General features: G+C 36.9%; 1 protein-coding gene across 1 annotated transcript in view; it reads right to left on the bottom strand.

Annotated features, from left to right (window-relative positions):
• Nucleotides 1-15,683: 15,683 nt before the first annotated feature.
• The window catches only part of NDUFAF4 (NADH:ubiquinone oxidoreductase complex assembly factor 4), a 350,782-nt gene continuing 344,924 nt past the window's right edge, over nt 15,684-21,541 (bottom strand). Inside the window, exon 4 of the mRNA XM_050786574.1 lies at nt 15,684-17,710. Coding sequence (XP_050642531.1) covers nt 17,423-17,710 — 288 coding nt within the window. The 3' untranslated portion in view covers nt 15,684-17,422. The remainder of the gene's footprint in view (nt 17,711-21,541) is intronic.

Raw genomic sequence — 21,541 nt, forward strand, 5'->3', positions numbered from 1 at the left:
GGATTAGAAAGTACATTTCTAGTCTAGCAATCAAACAAAAATGTGTAGCTAGTAGAATAGATCCTGCATTTTTAGACATCATATTTAATCTATCATATTAACATGATAGAAGGAAAACAGAAGATAATGTTACAATTTGTATTCTAGCCTAAAAGCTTTCTGGGCTTCCAGACACTATGATAATGAATACTTTAAATGCATGAATGAATCAAAATTTAACGTAAAATCACAAGTGCTTCTATCACAAATACAACCAGCTGTGTTTAGAATTTATGCCTTGATATTTTCAAAAACCAACAAATTTAAATGTACTATAGGAACTAATTACTTCCACAACCCATTTCCCATGGCCAGTGACAAAGAAACATTTGCAAATAAAGCCAGTTTTATTTACTCTTATTGTCTTATTCAACAAACCTTTAAAAATAGTTGTTAATTGCCGGTCACTATGCTGAACATTGGGTATTCAAAATGTTAAATTAATGACAAGTTAATTCAAAATGGTAAATTAATAAGAAAAGAATCTAATTTTTTAAATATACAAAACATTTCAAGAGACACTTTGCAAAAGTTATCCAAATGGCCAACGAGCCAACGAATAGGTGTTCAGCATCATTCTTCATCAGATAAATACAAATTAAAACTACAGTCCAAATCTATCCAAATGGCTAAAATAAGATTGGCCATACTAAGAATAGGTGCAGCTGTGGAGCAACTGCAACACTCATTAATGGTGAGAGGGAGAGTAAAATGCTGCAACAACCTTGGAAAACTATTAAACTTTTTTTTTTCTTTTCTTCTTCTTCTTTTTTTTTTTTTTTAAATAGAGACAGGGTCTTGCTATGTTGACTGGTGTGGTCTTGAACTCCTGGCCTCAAGCAATCCTCCTGCCTCGGCCTCCCAAAGTATTGTGATTACAAGTGTGAAGCACCACGCCCAGCCAGCAGTTTATAATAATGTAAAAACTGTGCACACTTATGACTCAGCAACTTCACTTCTAGGTATACACCCAAGAGAAATGAATGTATGTGTCCACAGAAAGACACATATAAGACTGTTCCATTTACATGAAGTTCACAGGCAAAATTAATCTACCCAATAGAAGTTAGAAGAGTGGTTGCCTGGGGCGGGGCTGAGGCATTACTGCCTGCAAATTAGCATGAGGGAATGTTCTGAGATGATTGAAATGTTCAACACCTTGCTTTAGGTAGTGATTACATGGGTATATACATAAGTAGGAAGTAACTAAGGTGTACACTTGTAGCTTATGTAGTTTTCTGAATGATAATTATACCTCAATTTTTAAAAAATAACATGGTTAGGTCCCTACCTTCAAGAAGTTATAATACGAGTGAATTAACAGCCATACAATGTGATATGAGCAATGATATACTTAGTGAACAGTGTCCATGAAGCTCAGAGGAGAAAACAAAGAATTCCATCTGGAGAATGCTCAAAGGCACCATAAGTAAGTGTGGAATTGGTGTTTAATTATGACCTTTATGCCAGGAAAGTCTCTCAAGAATATCACCATTTTCCTATTCACTGGTATATTGGAATCATTTAAAAATATTAACTGAATATTCATTCTAAGCAGCCCACCATTGGCATTGTAGGCATTATTGCTATATAATTAATCTTCACTCACTGTGTCCTGTCACACAGTCCAATTTACTCCAACATATGTCTATCAGGTTCTTAGCACCCCTGACTTTGGGGTGATAGGACAGGCACAGAGAGAAGTAAAACAAAATTCTGGCCTTCAAGGAATTTGTAATTTTTCAAAATACCTCTAATATCCATCTTTTCTCCATTTCTACTGACACCATTTAAGACCAGTTCTTGTTCCTGCAACAACTGAACGAGTCAAAATAAATTACTACCCCATCTTCCTGCTTTCCAGCACTTTCCCAGCCCCAATTATCCCATGCATACTATTCTCATCAATTATTTTCGATGTTCAGAATGGCTCAGGAGCTTCCTGGGGCCTAATGCATCAATTGTAAACTGTTCAGGATGGCTTATCAAGTCCTGCACAATTTGGTTCCCCCAATATTGCTCCAGAAAGAGTAACGTCTACTGAGTAGCAGTGACACTGTAAAGACACTTGAGAGAAAAACAATTCTTAGCTTACATGTGCTTTGAACCACTTCATTTTTAATGGGACACCTTGAATTTATTATTTAAAATGTGTTATATTAATTGTAGTATGATACAGTCTGGATTCTATGTGGATCTGCCATGATCTGGAGTGTTCATTTATTCATTCATTCATTCAAAAATCATTTACTGAGCCGGGCACCATGGCTCATGCCTGTAATCCCAGCAATTTTGGAGACCCAGGCAGGCAGATCACAAGGTCAGGAGTTCGAGACCAACCTGGCCAATATGGTGAAACCCTGTCTCTACTAAAAAGTACAAAAATTAGCCAGGTGTGGTGGCTGGCTCCTGTAATACCAGCTACTTAGGAGGCTGAGGCAGGAGAATTGCTTGAATCCGGGAAGCAGAGGTTGCAGTGAGCCGAGATTGCACCACTGAACTCCAGCCTGGGTGACAGAGCAAGACTCCAACTCAAAAAAAAAAAAAAAAAAAAAAAAAAAAAATCATTTACTCATCAATTTCTCTGTGTTCTATATTAATGAAATACAGAAATATAAAAGACTAATGTATTGTCAAAGAGGGAAATACGAAGATCAAAAACATATACATAGAGTTTTTCCTATTTTTACTCTTCATAAAATCCTTCTTCCCTACAGGGGGACCCACAATAGCATTCTCTGGGGCAGCTGCAATTTCTCAAAAGAGATACATACAGTGGGATGCTGAAAAGTGTCCTGAAACAAAATGTCCTTGCATTATAAAATGTTAAGAGAAAAAATAAGGCAAAAACTGGAGTCAGTCTGGTGCTTTCCTCTGTAGGGCCTGTGAGGATACATGTTTCTTTCCTCATTGAGTCAGATTTTATGATCATAGTGCCCTCAGATACAAGAATCAAATCATTTTCAAGAGCCAAACATCATTACTTTAAAACAAGGCATTGCCATTTTAAGCAAAACAGCTTATGTAAATGTCAGTATATTTAAAAATAATCGAATTTCTCTTTAGCTAGGAACCATTCTGTAAGAGTCTTTTTTCAGCATCTAAGGTTGGTATTGTTGTATACTAGAGAAGCCAAAATACAGTGACCAGGTTTTCTTTTCTGCTAAAAAGGCTGATTATTTTTATACATTCCTGATCGACATTTTGCATCTCTTTTTCTACTCTGCATTTGAGTTGCAGCCTTCTGGCAATGTGAAGATGTTTTCAAGCACAGATTCGATATGTATAAGCCATCCGTTTGTCTGAAGATTTATAATCGGTAATTTTAGAAGGATTCCGTTCTTTATCACATCTTAGGTTAATGAAACATCTATGCTAGTATTTTCTAAAGTTCTTTTGGAAACAAAATCTCCTGAAAGATTTTCCAGCCTGTGAAAATGAAAAACTCATTTAAATAATCAGTTCAGAACAACATTTCTGTTTATGTTAAGAATGCTGCTCTGATATTTAAAGTGGTTTAAGAAATCCAACCAGTGAATATAAAATTAAGCATAATTTTCTCTCCTCTAAGAGAGCACGGAAGCTCCAGAGAAACTGGCAACTCAGAAGATGTGTGGCACTGTGCCCGCTCCAAGGAGTAATGCTGAATGCTTTTGCATTCAGGTTTTGCAAAAACTTCATGCACTTCATAGCCCATGCTTACTAACTGAATTTTCAAGCTTCTCTTTTCCCCTTTCTTGTGGAAGCCCAACTTCCTGTGCCATCATTGATCATACTGAGAGGCTCCTTGATCTTTCCCAAAATTCTACTAATAAGCCAAATACACAATTTCAAACAAAGAAAGCCATTTTCTGGTCCCAAGGTTAGAGCTTTGAAAGTATGGAAAGTTCAAAAGCTTAAGTTGTGTATTTTGACTCATTTTGGCTCAAATGTTGAATGTTCATTTAATTATTTAAGAAAAATGTATCCTGTTATTTCAGGGGGTAAAAAGGGAACTTCATGTGAGACTCAGGAAGACAATACCCAAGCAAATGCCTGGGCATTAAAGGTTGGATACAGAGAAGGATCTTTCAAAACACCTAGAAAAGCTCTTAATTTACTGATGCTCTGGTTTCACTCACCAAAGTACCATTTTCTGGGTCTCAAAGGGAAGTGCATGTTGGAGAGGATGTGGGCCCAGGCCTCGCTGATACAGGGATCACCTTCCTTGGGTTGCTCTACTTCCAGGCTAAAATTCCCATCATCTTCGAGGGTGGAAGGGTTTGGGACAGGGTGGATCCTGCGGGGTCAGCTCCTGGGTTAAAATGTATGCTCTGCTTTGGGGCATCCAACCTCATCTTTATGACAGGTTTTCTTACTATGGAGTAGGAGATCTCATACCAGCAAGGACAGAGTTTTGCTTGTTTCTTTCACAGAGGAGTATAGTAGGGTAACATCAATGTTTTTCAGCAGTTTTTCCACATTTTTTAAAAACCACAGTCATCTTTTTGTCTTACATCTTTTTGCTTCACCCACATTTGTTGAAAAACTTTAATGGTTGGCCAGTACAGCTATAAATTACTCTGTTTCTTAATTCCATTTTCTTCATAAAATTCAACAATGACTCATTATGGTTTGAAATGTTTATTCAGAACTGGTGAGAAATTACAGCTGGTTGGACAGCCAGAGGGCCTTTTTCATTACAATGAGACATAAACATTGAATTCTGAGAGTAACAAGCCATGTACTGCCTTGAAACAGGCATGGCATGAATCTGATTTCAGCAAACTCTGAAGCCCTTATTCAGGTTAAAGTGAACCAAAAATGTAGCAGCTCAGGGCTGTGTGCAATTTTAGATTGAGTGTCCTCATTATAGGGTAAAAATAGAAATATCTAGGTAATATTACTGTGTTGTTCTGAGGTAAAGCAAGGAAATGAGCCTCTGTGACTTAAGTTTCTTCTGGAATCCTTCTGAGAATAAGATGTTTATTAAGCTAAGTATACAAAATGATGAATGAGGAAGGATAAATGATCGGCTAAACTGTATACTACATTTAAAAAAATAAACACAAAGTTGGAATTTCGAAAAAGGAAAATTAGATTGCTGGGAAAGGGAGGAGTTTGAGTCCTGGAGGAGGAAAATAGCTTTACCTCCTTTCTCCATCCTCTCTGCCATATCAATGAAAGTAAATCAAGACTGCTGCAGATATTTGCATTATTTTAAAACCTTTTTAGCTGTGTCTTCATCCCTGGCTTACCCTGCCTCAAAATTATCATTTTCCTCTTTTATTTTTAGAATAAGTAAAAGTATTAATATATGCAAATAGGATTCTTGAAAATCCAAGGAAAATTCAAACCACCTTCCTCAAATTCTTGACAACGTTTTATGTCATCCTTTTCAAAAAGAAACCTACCTTCCTTCTCTCTGTGACAATGGAGAAGGACCATTGTCAGAAGATAAAGGATAAACTTTTGCTGCTCCACCTTCACCTTTTGACCAAAGATGTTTTTAATATTGCTGTGTCCAATTGCTTTGCCTCATTCTTTGATGTTTCAAGTAGGCCAGAACAAAATCTAGGCCAACCCCTCCCAGCTTCCTTCCAAATCCTAAATTAATATAGCAGGGAGTGTGGGGGAAGCTATTTTTCATTTTTCATACCCATAATTGTTTGAAGGGGCACTGTATGGCCTCCAAGTTCTGACGGATAGGGTATCTGTTTAAAAAGACATTCTATCAGACCAGGCGCGATGGCTCACGACTGTAATCTCAGCACTTTGGGAGGCCAAGGCAGGTGGATCACCTGAGGTCAGGAGTTTGAGACCAGCCTGACCAACATGGTAAAAACCTGTCTCTACTAAAAGTCAAAAATTAGCCAGGTGTGATGGCCAGTGCCTGTAATCCCAGCTACTCGGGAGGCTGAGGCAGGAGAATTGCTTGAACACAGGAGGCAGAGGTGGCAGTGACCTGAGACCCTACCATTGCACTCCAGCCTGGGCAACAAGAGCAAAACAACATCTTAAAAAAAAAAAAAAAAAAAAAAAAAAGACATTCTATCACAATCAGCTGGGAAGGAAAGAGTTCAGGAAAGCCCCTATATGACGTCTGGTCACTAAAACCCTCTCACTGAAAACTGTTAGGTATGGGGTTGGGGTAGCATGTACATTTGCTGGAATCTTAGGTCTCTCTATGACACCAAACCATTAGGATTAGTTAATTCTGCTTGAAGTCAAAGTCAGTAGAAACAATATTTGAACTGACATTTAAGAATAATAAGGGTTAAATATGATTAAATATTTACTCATGTTTTAATTATTATTGTTAAAACCAGACTTGTAAGTGATAGAACTGGAGAAATAGTTTTGAAAACTTTAAGTGCTGTTAACAAAGAGTAGAATAGAGGTAATGTACCAATATGGCCTCCAGGATGGGACTATAAATGCAAGTTAAGAGGTTTAAGTGATGGCAGGGGCTAGTTAGATGGTACAAAACAAGCACAGATGTCACATTCCTTTTCTTATGTTTTGAGGATTCTTGGGTGTATTTATTGTGTACGGAACATGTACCAGCATCATAGATATAGGTGACATGATAGCCAAGACCATTTAATGAGAGTGGACTTTGGTATAAGATGCCAGAGCCTACTACTTCCCTCTTCTTAAAGCAAAACCTCCATTGCACCATACATGCTCAGCCTCCTCTCCTTTGCTATCACCATAACAACAACCACCAACATGCCATGAGAAATATAATAAGATGTTGTCCAGAGAAGTGAGAGCTTTCAGTGCCTGACTTTAGGAGCCTCCTATAGGGGCTGACCTTCTTTCTCTGAGTCAGTGAAATGCCTAAATTATGAAGGTCTAATTAATCTGCATTTGAAAGCTTCCATCAGCATCCCATCACCAAGGATACCTCAGAGAACCATGAGTGTGCCCCTCAAGGGCCAGCACTGATTCACCAAAGATGAGGCAAACAGCAAGACTGCATAAGAGTCTGGAAATGGAAAGATACTCCCCAGCAATACTAGATAGTCTAGGTGTTTGAAGCCTGTGAAAGTAATCAAACACACAGTCCTTGGTAAGGAGCAGAATAATGTGGGACGAAAGAAGGCAAGGCACACCACTGACCCAGATTTGGGTAAAATAACTGGTCATTCCCACATTCTCTGTCTCATCTCTACACATTGCCACATGCATCCCCTTTAAACTAACGTTTCCTCCACAGTGAATTCTATTTCTCCTTTTATGCCATACCCAATGACCACTTCCTCGGTAAGATTCACTGTGATATATCATATTCCTTTGAAATTTATCTCTCTGGGAATCTTTGATTGGTCATATTCATTCCTGGTCTCAAAGTTAAAAAGAGTCTCCCTTGCTAGAAATTGAGAATTACCAGTAGAATACAGGTGTAGTAGTTGTGAGGCAGCCCCACCTCCTACTGTGGTCAAGATCAGGACTTTGGAGAGGAACCATACCTGGGATAGCCCCTCCCCCACTGACTTCCAATGCAGCCTTGGGTCAGTTAAGTACTTAGCACTCTAATATTCAGTTTCCTCATCTGTAAGGTGGAGATAATAGAAGAAACCACCATATAGAATAATTTTGAGGATAAAATGAAATAAGGAAAGTACTTAGCATGATGCTAACAAACACTGTAAATATGCACCGTGGTAATATTGTTATCACCATTATCATTATAAACCCAATGGTTCATATACTGATACTATCCTACAAAGGAATAAAAGGTTTCACTCCTGGGTTTCCTACAGATTATTAGTTTCATTAAAAACTTACCATCACTGAAGTAAAATTTGTCATAATTGATTTGAAATCTCTCAAATCAAGCTAGCAAAAGGGAAAACTGCACTAATGACAAGTCTCTGAGCTATAGCATACTTTTAAAGGCATGCAGTTTTATCCATTGTAAATTCACAGGACAAACAAGGATGTATAAACTGGACTTTCTAAATAGAAGTCCAGTTGAGGAAATAATAATCATGGCATTTGTAATTAGCATAATTTCCTCAAATACATAGCAATATACTAAATTCTTTAACTTGTTGTGGAGAATAAGTTGCTTTTAAAAACTCAAAGCAATTTGAGTTTTTAAACTCAAAATAATTGCTTTCTTAGAGATCACTTTTTAAAATGATCTGCTTCTGTCCAGTACAAGCAAAAAAAAAAAAATTCCAAGTGATGGAGTCTGACTATATTACACTATGTATCAAGTTAAATAATTATGAATTAATCTTCTCTTCAATGTCTTATATCTCATACTCTCATGATCTATTATCACAAGTCAAGTTTGACATTTCTTTTAAATTAAAATATTATGTTACAGAATTCTGCTCTTTCTTTCTAATTAATTAAATTCTTACACGGTAAAATCACTTTATTTTATACTGATGAAGCATACTATGGTTTCTGAAAAAAATTCAAAATTGTAATACAAGTTTACAAACTGGGGGCATACCTGAAATAGAGAGGATTAAGTTTACAAAGCCATGAAGATAATAATAGCTACAGAAGATAATTCTATAGATCCAGAAATCAATTTTTTATCATTATCACAATTATGGTAGGGCAATTTCATTGTTATAATAATGTAGGTTGTGTTTTATTCTGCAGATCGTGAAGTTCATACACTTATTTCTGGTTAGTTTGATATATCATCACAGCTATATAAATAGTGGGTGACCTTTGTTGGTGGGAGAATGAACTTGAGAATGTTTAAATAACTTCCCAGTAGTGGGGAAGCTGATATCTGAACACAGATGTGCCTTGCTAACATGATCTAAAACCTCTAATTCACTTATGTAAATACTATAAATATTAAATATGAGTTGCAAATATATTCTAAGCACCAGAACACAATTAGAACTCTTACACCAAAAGCTATACCTACCATTGATTTTATTTCTGACGACAAGAAAGAAACTCTGAAGTCATCCAGCATCTCCAGATCATATTCAGGAAATTAAGTGTTATTACAAGGTAGGTGAAACATTGCATGGTGGATCAGGGAACAGGATGCTGTATTCTAGACTCTGCTTTTAACTGTTTGAATTTAGACACCATACCTGACCCTGCAAAATGAGGGAACTAGACTTGATTTTGATTAAGATACCATCCAATGCTATACAATGCTTCAATGAGCAGATGTCCCAATTATCATTAACAGAAATATTGAGTCTCAATTGCAGCATAAACTAACCCGAAGTTTATGCAATGAAAAAATGCACCAAGATCAACTTGTGCCCTTAAATAAACATATGCAGCTAAAATCTGACACAAGTTGGTGTTATGGGCTGAATTGTGGCCCTAACTCCTCAAATTCATATGTTGAAATCTGAAACTCTAATTCCTCAGAATGTGCCTATATTTGGGGATAGGGCCTTTAAAGACTTAATTAAGGTTAAGTGAGGCCATTAGGGTAGGCTTTAATCCAATATGACTGGTGTTTTTATAAGAAGAGGAGATTAGGATATAAGCAGGCACAAAGGAAAGACCTGTAAAACACAGGGAGAAAAAAACGGCCATCTACAAACAAAGGAGAGAGGCCTCAGAAGAAATCAACCCTGCCAACTCCTTGATCTCAAACTTTCAGTCTCCAGAGCTGTGAGGAAATAAATTGCTGTTGTTTGTTTAATTTACCCAGTCTGTGATATTTTATTCTGCAGCCTGAGCAAGTTAATGCAGTTAGCTCTTCTATAGCAGCTACATAGTCAAAGGATTCCAATGCACATAAATATAAATAGTAGGTATTAAAAGAACATTAGGTGTCTAATAAAATGTGAAACTCTGAGATTTTGCTAGAGGTCACACCTTCTCTGTAAACGTTAAAGAGGGCTGTTTCAGGATAACAGACTCTGCACAAAAGCCCCACAGTGAGCATCAAGGTGGAGTGCCAGCCTCCACTGTACCAGCCACAGCAGTGCTCTGCAAGAAGAAAATCAAAATGCTAACAATATCCACCAGCATAGGAAAATCAAAACCACACAAAGGATGAATACTTACAATAGCCTCTCCAGAACTGGAGTATATTCACAGGGAGTGGAAGACCTTCCGCACGCATAGTCACCAAATACACCAGCCACAAAAAGGGACTAGGCTTGCCAGGAACCTGAATTCTTTGGTGAAGTAATTACTTTGTATTCTTTTTCCCCTTAAATAGCAGCTCCATTCATTTTTTTCTTGGGACAGTTCCATTAATTCAGGCAAATAAGTCATGCTCAACAGGGCTTTCATCTCTCACACCTTTGATTCCCCATCGCATTGTGTTTATACTTACAGCACTTACTAAATTTTGCCCTGTAATTGGGTAATCTGCACACTTCTCTTGTCCCAACTAGCAAGCAGGGACTATGTTTATTCTTTATCATGACTCTTACATAGTTCAGAGCCTTACACCGAATTAACACTCAGTAATATTCACTAGCTAGAATTGAACTAAACTGCCATTCAATAAACCTCTGAAGTATTATTTTGCATTTTAGTCATAGGTAAATACATATCTTGGTAGGAAACTTAGGAAAGCTGGAGTTCACATTGAGAAAGTCGTGAGAGATGAGTTTGGAGAGATTAAGCAGGCACGGAGTTCCTTATAACTTAAAGAACTTGGATTTCATCCTAAAATGATAGAATGAATTTATCACAAAGGAGCAGCATTTTCATATTTGTGTTTTTGGAAAAATTAGCCTGAGTGCTAGTTGAAAACTGAATTATAGAGTGTCATTACTGAAGCAGGAAGCTGGTGGCGGAGGCAAATTAGAGAACAGTCAGGGTGTCTGAGTTTTGCAGTCTTTGTAATTGGGAGATTAGTGGGATCACTGTCCAAACAACCTAAGGACATACAACAGGGCAAGGTATGAAGGTAAAAATGGTGAATTTAATTTTTTAATTTTTTTCTTTTTTATTAAAGTATTAAGCACAATATACTATAAAGTATATAAAATGCTTTATTCTGAAATGTACAGCTTGATGTATTTGCACTAATGCAATGGCTACCAAGATCAAGATTGAGAACACTTCCAGAGCTTCTCATGCCTTTTCCTAAGCAATAATTTATTAACTACAAAAAATAGTAATTTTATAGTGAAAATCTACAGACACTACCTTAGCCAAGCTATCAAAGTTAACATCATCAAAATGAGACAAATTGACTTCATGTGTTTCCTGATATGATGCACTGCAAAGGGCAAAGATGGCCTCAAGTTCTTTGACACGTTTCCCATAGTGTGGTTTGTGTTCCCTACACTTGAATCAAGGCAGACTTTGTGACTACTCTGACAAATGGAATAAAGAAGTGATGCTCTGCCAATGTCAAAGCCCAGGCCTGAAGAAGCTGACAGGCTGGGCGCAGTGGCTCATGCCTATAATCCCAGCACTTTGGGAGACAGAGGTAGGTGGATCACCTGAGGTCAGGAGTTTGAGACCAGCCTGGCCAACATGGTGAAACCCTGTCTTTACTAAAAATACAAAAAATTAGCCAGGTGTGGTGGTGGGCACCTGTAATCCCAGCTACTTGGGAGGCTGAGACAGGAGAGTCACTTGAACCCGGGACGCAGAGGTTGCAGTGAGCCGAGATTGCACCATTGCACTCCAGCCTGGGCAACAAGAGCGAAACTGCATCTCCAAAATAAATAAATAAATAAATAAAAGCAGCAGCAGCAGCGGCAACTGACCTACCTGACAGTTTCACTTTCTTTGTTCTGCAGTGTTTGGTTTTGAACCCAGCCAATCACCATGCTATAAGAAACCCATGCCATATAAACAGACTGCCTATAGATGCTCCAGTCTATAGCCTTAGCCGAACACTCAGCCAACAAACAGTATCAAATGCTGCCGTAAGAGTAGGCTATCTCGAATGTCCCACCCAGGTGAACCTTCAGATGACAACAGTCCCAGCTGCAACTACATGAGAGATGCCAAGGGAAAACCATCTAGCTGAGCTTCAATGGTTCTTCAATCTGCAGAATCATGAGAGATAATAATAAATTGTTTTAAGTTGCTAGGTTTTGAGATGGCTTATTATGGAGAAATAAATAACTGAACAGCAGCTAACAGTATAAAACTTAAGCTCCATGAGACTTGGAACTTTGTTATCTTCCTTGCAGTATCCCCAGCCTCTAGATAAGTGCCTGACACATAATACTTATATCAATAAATATTTGTGATGAAGGAACAACTGGTAATATTATTGATTTGAGAAAAGAATTTGAGAAGCCACTTATCTTTTAAACAGCTATTAAGCAAGTTGAAATGTTTGTCTTCTTTTTGCTTAAAAACTTGTGCAAGCAGAGACAAGTTTTACAAAATGCTATTAATCTTAAACCTACATACAGAAGTAGATTGCACATTTGACCTACCTAGAAGTGGGTCTCTGAAAAAAATAGAATGTGGTGACCTAAATATTTAAAGGCTTCATTACAAATGTTGTTTTGAGGCTTTACAATCTCTTAAATTGGGTCTTTAAAAAATATTCTGTCTTACCTTTTATTATTCCTCCAGAAATATCAGGGTTGGTGATGAAAGAAAAAGATGCAACAAAAGAACAATGTAAGAAGAGACAAGGTACTCTTTTGCTTTGGTGGTATTGTAGGATTTCTGACATATTTGTAAAGCAAAATATAATAAAACAATTCTCTCTCTCTGTCCCCCTTTCTTTCTACAAGATGCATTTTAAGTGGCTTTTCCCCATTTCTATGCTCCTTATCTGAAGCCATAGCATCAGTTCTGAGCCAGCACCAGAAGGAGAAAGACTGATACAGAAATGAATGAATAATGAATGGATAATGGCCTAAGGAGCAATAAGTAAAGTCAATCAGAGTTGAATACTCTATGACTCTATGCAAGGATTTCCCTACACCTAAAAATAATGTGAATAATAAATAAGAGCTCACTTGTATTGTTTCTTACATGGGTAATTAAAAAACAGCATCTGTTTCTATACTCGCCAAACCATATAAAGATATGTCAAGTCATAATGCCATATACTGAAAACAATGAAAAGTAAAAAGTAATATTTAAATATTACACAAAAATATACTGGTATGTTACACACAAACATACAAATCACCTGGTTGTATAACAGGATCATTGAGAAATGAAAGGAAATTAAAACTAATTCTAAAATAAATGTAGTAATCATTATATAGTTCAGTTAAAGTATTAGGTGATTTGTGTTAATGCTTACCCTGAAATGCAGGAAGACATTCAGAGAAAATTTTGGCTATGATATTTCCCATACAAAATGCTATCAAGCAGACAAACATGGCAAAATTACTCAAATATCATTAGCTCTAAATGGAATTTTTACTACCAAATATGTATGTATTAATCAATATTTATTCTTCTGGAAATAAAAAAGGCCCAAGGCTTACTTTAGAAACTGATCTATTTTTCCTCAGTGGCCCCTTCTATTTCCACACATGGATGTCAATAATCCTAAAAATAAATTATTACTTTGCTTGCATTTGAACCATAACCAGAGTTGATTGTCAGTCAGGTAACTTTTCTGTTTAAGACTTACATAACCTTTCCAAAGGTTATTATCTCATGTAACTGAGGAATTTTCCTGCTCATCAACTGTACTGTTATCCATTTCATCTCAGGGATTACTTCTCAATTCCCAGGTACTGGCTTATCCCATTTTAACTAAATTCTTATTCTCAAATTATTCATCTTTACAATGACCTCCTTGTTACCTTTTTCATCACAGGAAGCAGAGAAGGAACTAATTTTGATGTTACCTACTATATACTTTACAATATCAATACACTGAAACACAGAACTCCAGTTCTGCTCAGGATTCTACTCTTCTAACTAGTGAGCCACTCTTCTACAATTCTATTCACAAGTGCTCCCAAGATTTAGGTTTTTTTGTTGGGGCGTTCACAGTGGCAAAAAAAACAAACAAAACAAAACCAAAAAAAAAAAAAAAAAAAAACCCATGGGAGTACATGGAATTTGTGACCCAAAAGCTCTGAATTTAAAGCATAGGAATTTATACCTAATACATAGGGATTTTTACATAGGAATTTATACCTAATAAGTGCTTCTGATTTTCACCATTTCTCTAATAAGCAATCCAGTCCTATTACTCCTGAAGCAGAAGAAATGGAGCATCCAGGCTATAAAAAAAAAAAAAAAAAAAGACATTCCTTCTCCCAAACTGTTTCATAGATTGGTCTTTGTCACGACAAGACAGAGTAGTTATCAAACAATGAGTGATGGCTATTTGAGGTGCATAAAACCATTTTAATCCTTTATACTTGTTCTTTTCTTGTATATTTTCAACTTGTACCCAACAGGCTGTCTTTAAGCACAGCCCCAATTCAGGGTGCTTTGAGCCCTTCAGTTCAATCACTTCAAGTATGGGTACAGAAGTCTCCTCACACTAAATGCTCAGGGCTCCACTCTCCTTTTCTTGCGATTATGGGTGTTTTAAGGGCATTGAGTAAATACAGAAGAGGGGATGTCCATGCACGAGTATTTGGGGACGAAGCAAAGCCCTCTGGCACAGACAGGAATCATTCCTGAGTGATGGTGAGATGCTAAATGTTGGCAGGTTGGAACTAAGATGGTTACATCCAGCTCGGAGGTGACCTTTAAATCCTCCAACAGTGGCTCTTGCAGTTAGGATTATCAAACCTTCTAATTTGCCCAGGACATTCCAGTTTATGCCTATTGTCCCTATTATCGTGATATAATTGGTGTCCCTTTTCAAGTATCTTAGTTTGGGCAAAAAATTATGTGGTCACCCTATTTATTTATGGTAGAATTTTCCCAAATCCACCCACTTTTCTGCAGAAGGGGTCTCCCTTCTTGGGGGCTTTTCCTCTGTCAGCTCCCTGGATCCTGGCTCTCCTGCCCAGCCTATTAACCTCCTTCCTTCCTCTCCTGACCCTATCCCCAAATATTTGAATCTCCTGAAATTTTCCTTCTCCCTTCCATCATCTGGAAAGCTTCCTTTCTTCAAACTCCTTTAAGGCTACCCTTCTGTCTATTCCCTGATCCTTATCTTCTTTCACAATAAACTTTAGACCAGAGAATGCTATTTCACCTGTACTAGTGATCAGCAATTTTGAACATGCCGGTGGCACTGGTCATAGATATTTTTTAAACACCCCTTATCCAGAATCCATGAACCCAGGAGTCTCCCAGACTTACTACACCAGCCTCTCATAGCAGACATCTGTATTGTCCCAGAATTCTACAGGTGATTCTCATATACAGTGGGCACTGAGTAGTCTTGGCCTCATATGTCCCAGGCACTTTGCATGACACCTCATTAATCCTCCTAATCTTACAAAGGCAACATAGTGTATCAGTTAGAAGCACATGGTTCTGAAAACAACCTAACAGGACTAAATCCAGGCTTCAACACTTACTAAAGTAATCTTTGCAGTTACTGAAGCTCTCTGTGCTTCTAAAATGTGGCTACTTATCCTTGTACCTATGGTAAATATTAAGGAAGTTAATACATGCAAAGCACCTCCATCAGACCCTAGTACAGTAATTACTTTTAAAATGCTAGATGGCATGGCTAGTGGTGATCCTGATGTCTAAACTCACGTTTTCTGAATCTAAATTCCATGCACTTTCTGACATCACTGCTACCAAGTGCTCTCCTATATATAATAAAAGGCAGTATAGGACTGATGAATGGTATGGGAAGAAGTCCTTTATTTTATCATGTCACACCACATAACAGCTGCCTAACCACACAATGTAGATATGAATAGAGAAGATGGCTCAGAAACAGTGTAATAGTATTAGTGACTCAGCTAATGACCATTACAAAAATAAAATTTTGACTTAGTTTTAAAACGCATTTTATATTGAGTAGTTATTTCATGTTTTCATAAAACAATTACTGAACTAAACTAGGTAGTTCATTCACATAACAAATCTACATTTAAAGACATGCTTACAAATTTCCACTTAGTCCATTTTTCCGTTCTTAGCATTATTACAAATGCCTCATTCCGTCATCATGTTGAATTCTTCAACATCTTCTATATCATTTCCAGGGGCATCTCTGGGAAGTAGTGTGCCTATCTTCCCTCAGAAGCACTGATAACCCTGATATACCCACAATTCACACCTTTTCCCTTCTCTGAGGTATGCTGCTTTAAGACAGAAAAAACACACTACTAGGATTTGAAAAACTAAATTCTGGGACTGGTTAGGTCATAAACTACAGAACCTCAGGTCATATATTCCCCCCAGGCACTTGTTTCTCCACTGCAAAAAATAATTCCCATTTGCTTGGTCCTTTGTAGTCCTTTATTATTTATCTTCATGATAACCCTTACATTTAAGGTAGCATTATGTTCATTTTATAGAAGAAATTCAATCTCAAAGAGAATATAGTCTCCCGAAGATCCCACAAGTAGTAATATATTAAGCAGAGCTAAACTCACACACTCTCACTCAAGATCCTAGTACTGGTACACGCTATGCTAATAAGTTTGCTAAAATGGATGAAGCGGCGATTTGTAAGGCCCCTTCCAATGATCCTGTTCTCTGCTTCTACTTTCTATTTTTTTCTCTTCTCTCAACTAGCATTAACATCCAAAACTGTATGTAATCACCAAATTTCATTTACCATGGTTTTTTGATTTAATTATTCTTAAAATTTTTCTCTATTTCCACATTAAATCCAGAGAAATGTTACTTTTTTGAAAGTTTCTACTGCTGCCTGCCTCTCTGAAGGCCATGGGACTTATCTATTTCTCAAAGCAGAAATTCCCAACATTGTGTAAACACCCCTAATTACTTTTTATAGCTGTAAAGACAATTATTCCATACTTAAAATCAATTCAAAATAAAGTAAATCTTCAATACTTCTTATTCCCTGTAGTAGTAATTTTAATTAGATTCTATTGATTTGTTTTCTCCTGTGTGCCTTTATTTGGGAAATACTGTTAGTCTACCTTGCTATCGAGTCTCTTTCCCTAACAAGAAAATGTCAGTCTTAAGGGTCAGGAAAGCTTTTACTTTCACTATCACATATGAAGAATGAACTAAACACCTAACTTGGAAAGTAAAACTCAATTGAGGGATTGAGGACATTTCCCAAGGGGTAATATGACCAATTTAAAAGTTGGCATATGTGCCTAAAATAACAAATTAACTCTTTCACCATAATAAAGGTACAGATGTGCCAATTAGTCATGCTGACATGCACATATGAAATATGCCTAAACCAAATTAAAATAAAACAAAATACATTCTATGGCAATCTTGAAAAGTCAGGGAGCTCAATAAATATTAAGAATATGGCCTCATGATGAGAGCATTAAATATTTGGTAATTAACATAATTTAATATGCAAAAAAAGAGAAAATATACAGGATGAGGGATGAGGAGTACACATAGGAAATTTTTGTGATTTTCTTCATTTTGATTGTATTGCCTTCTTGTCTTCAGGAGTGAAGATTTTGACTTCAAAAGTAACAAAATACTTAAGAAGAGAATTCACATCTTTCTTTTCTAACTGGTATTCTTGCACTATTTTCTCAGCAGTCCAGGTTTCTGGATAAAGTTTATGATTATTGAGAAGTGTCAATGCTTCTACAACGGAAATTTTGCCTTTGGGAATGCTCTTCATATTTATCATACCAAACTGATGGCCTTTCGGCAATCTGAATTCCTTTGGCTCTTGACATGTTTCAGCAGCTTTTACCTAGTATCAAAGAAAAAAAAAGGTTTTAGGATGAGAGAAAAGATTTGACATCTACTTTCATACTTCTCAAATCTATACTATTCCTCTTCAAATAACAACAGATATGGTTTGGATCTGTGTCCCCACCCAAATCTCATGTCACCAAATTGTAATCCCCAATGTTGGACGTAGGGCATGGTGGGAAGTGACTAGATCATGGGAGTGGATTTCTCCCTTTGGTGCTGTTCTCACGATAGAGTTCTCACCATATATGATTGTTTACAAGTCTGTAGCACCTCCCCCACACCCCACTTCTTCTTGCTCTGGCAATATAAGCCATGCCTGCTTCCCCTTCCGCCATGATTATAAGTTTCCTGAGGCCTCTCCAGAAGCAGAAGCTGCTATCCTTCCTGTATGGCCTGCAGAATCGTTAGCCAATTAAACCTCTTTTCTTTATAAACTACCCAGTCTCATGCATTTCTTAATAGCAGTGCAAGAATGGACTAACACAAATTCTATACACGATTTTCCAAACTTCATTTTCTTATTATAATGAGCTATAGTTTAATAGTACTTTTGCCACACTGCCCTTTCATAACTATAGCGCTATGGTTATTAAGAAATGTAGGTAGCTCTAGAAAATAATAATCAAATGTATACCATCCACTCACCACATTATTTCATGTGTTTTAAAAGAACAATGAAAATAATTGATTAAAAACTGCACCTGTTTTTAAAGGGCAGGATTCTGATGCCACCCTAACAGCTGGCTTGATAACATCTATTCTGTTTCCCATCTTTGTTGTATTTCATACTCAGCGCTCCCAAACACCTTGAATGAATTCAAATATTGCTAGTGATCTTGTCTCCCCTGAGAAAATAAACGAATGCCTCCAATACACTCCAGCATAAATAAAACAACCTATGCACACCCATCCTTCCATCTAGCCGTCCTATCCCAGCTTAATCCTGGCGTGTGTGCTCTGCATTCCATTCTCGTTTCCCAGCTATGCCTAACATTCTTTCTTTTCTTTTCCTTTTTTTACTGCACCGTGCCTACTGCTGCTTTTTGGTCAAACATATAAATGCTATAGTTACTACCTTTTTTAACATGCCCAAACCCGAAGCCAACACCTCTTTTATGACCGGTTTCCTTCTCTTCAGGTAATGTTTAAAAGAAATAATGCTTGCTATCTCTAATGACTGCCTAGTTGCTTAATTCAGAGGACACATTTTAGACCTCATTTGGACTCACTACAGTATCTCACTATATCTGATACTGCTGACCACTCCAATGTACCTATAACTATCTTCCCCCTTGGTTTCTATGCCACCCCCTCAGTTTTCCATCAGTTTTTTCAGTGGGTCCTTCGGGGTTTTTTTCATGGACCCTTTTCCTTTCGCTTACCCTTAAATGTCAGTGTGTGACATTTAAGAGTGCCCAGGCCTTCTTTTCACTCTACACATTCCTCCAAAGTAATCCCGCACACTCCTCTAACTTCCATTACTGCCTACAAGTTAATTACTTCCAAAGCTGTGATGATAAACCAAGACCTTTTCTTGATTTCCCAACCCAAATGCTTAACAGGTATCTCCACTTAAATGACCGACATGCTCCTCAAATTCAATATTATCTGAAACTAAACCTATCACCAGTTCTACTCCCATATCCTCAATCTCAATGACCAACACTACCCACCTCTCATGCCAAAAACGAGATTATACCTGCACCGCCCTCTCCCTCACTCATTACACCAATCAATGAACAAATCCTGTTGATAATGCATCATATGTCTCTCTCGAACTCACTCACTTCTCCCCCATACTGCTAAATCACCCTAGTCCAAGTCAATGTCTCTTGTAGAAATGACTGCAAATACCTCCTATCTGGTCTCTTCTAATTAGATAAAATGTACTCTGTTCCCCCACCAGGCTACTTTCAAATCTAACATCACTTTTTGACCATTAACTCTTTAATAACTTCCCATTGCCTTCAGAATAAAACAAAACTCCTTAGCAAGAAAAATAAGGGCCTTTATGATCTGACCCCTATCACTCTCCATCCCAACTCACTTCTCCCAAATCCACACTGCACATTTTCCCATAACTGCAGTGAACTCTAACCATTCTTCAAAGGCATCACACACTCTTGTATCTTTATATTGCAAACTAGGCCTGAAACACTCTTCTCAATTTCTTCACTTTCCAAATCTCAAAGCTTCTCTCATTTTCCTATTCCCAGGTAAGGAAGATCTTCCTTCTACTCCAAGCACGTCTGTATTTAGATTTCCTTTCTAATTAATAGTAAATATTAAAATTAATAATTATTTGACACAAAAAAAATCTAAGAAGATTCAAAAACCTCTCGACTGGAAAAAAACAAACAAAAAAAAAACTTAGGAAACTAAAAGTAGAAGAAAATGTCCCAAATGTGATATAAGTATTTTTTCATAGAAAACAAGTATCATTCTATTATAATTAATGCTGAAACATTTGAGACATCCTATGGAAGGAACAGGTGAGAATGCCTACTTTCACTGGCATGTTAATATATACAACACAATAAAAAAATTAAGTATAAATACTAGAAAGAGAAGTTTTTAATTCTACATAGATATGAGAATATATTTAGAAAAGAGAATCAACTGAAAGCCTAACAGAAATAATAACCTAGCAATATGGGTAGTTACACTATAAAAACCACTCACTTTCTGATATATAGTAGTCCCAGGCTTTATCTACAGTTATCTGAAGTCAACCACAGACCAAAAATATTAAATGAAAAACCCCAGAAGTAAACAATCCATAAGGTTCAAACTGCAAACCACTCTGAGCAGCATAATGAATTCTTATGCTATCCATTGCATTCTGTCCAGGATGTTAATCCTCCCTTTGTACAGTGTATCCACACTGTACAGGCTACCTGCCTGTTAGTCACTTAGTAGCCATTCTGGTTATCAGACTGTGTGGCATCACTGTGCTTGTGTGCAAGTAACCCTTACCTTACCAAGAATAGCCCCAAAGCACAAGAGCCGTGGTGCTGGCAACTCAGTTATGCCAAAGAGAAGCCATAAAGTGCTTCCTTCAAGTGAGAAAGTAAAAGTCATTGACTTAATGAGGAAAAAAAGTCATATGGTGAGAGTGCTAACATGGATAATAAGAATGAATCTTCTAATCCTGAAATTGTTGCAACTGTTCCATTTTATTAGTTGTTAATTAAACTTTATCACAGTATAGATTTATAGGAAAAAGCAGTATATATAGGGTTCGGTACCACCCTCAGTTTCAGGCATCTACTGAGGGTCTTGGAACCTACCTGCTGATAAGGGAAGACTACTGTATTAGCAATAAACAGTTCAAATTTAAAGTGAAAAAAGCTCTCATCCCAGTAACAACATTCCCTTTACCCCTCAAAGACGTTTATTAAAGAACCTGACAATTTCATCTGGAAAAATATTAATGTGTGAAAAGAGACAAGAAACTTTTTAAAACAATGAGAGAAGACTATAAGAGATATCAACATACATTATAAAGCTCTATTAATTAAAACTATGGTTCTAGTGTAAAAATAGAAAAATAAGTAAAACTGATGAGTCCATAAATAGACCCATATGTGTATCTAGAGATGTGTATCTAGAGATTTTAAGTAAGTGGAGAAAGGTCTGGGCTATTCAACAAATTACATTTAGACAACTAGCCATCTGTTTGAAAAGAGTTCAACTCATCTATTCCACACATCAAAAACCACATTTAATGCCAGATAAAGATTTTAATATAAAATGTAGTTATAAAACTACTAGAAGAAAACACAGAAGAGTTTATTTGATGGTAGAGTGGGCCCAGTATTCCTCT

The sequence above is a fragment of the Macaca thibetana genome, chromosome 4 (genome assembly GCF_024542745.1).
Source record: "Macaca thibetana thibetana isolate TM-01 chromosome 4, ASM2454274v1, whole genome shotgun sequence".
NCBI lineage: Eukaryota > Metazoa > Chordata > Mammalia > Primates > Cercopithecidae > Macaca > Macaca thibetana.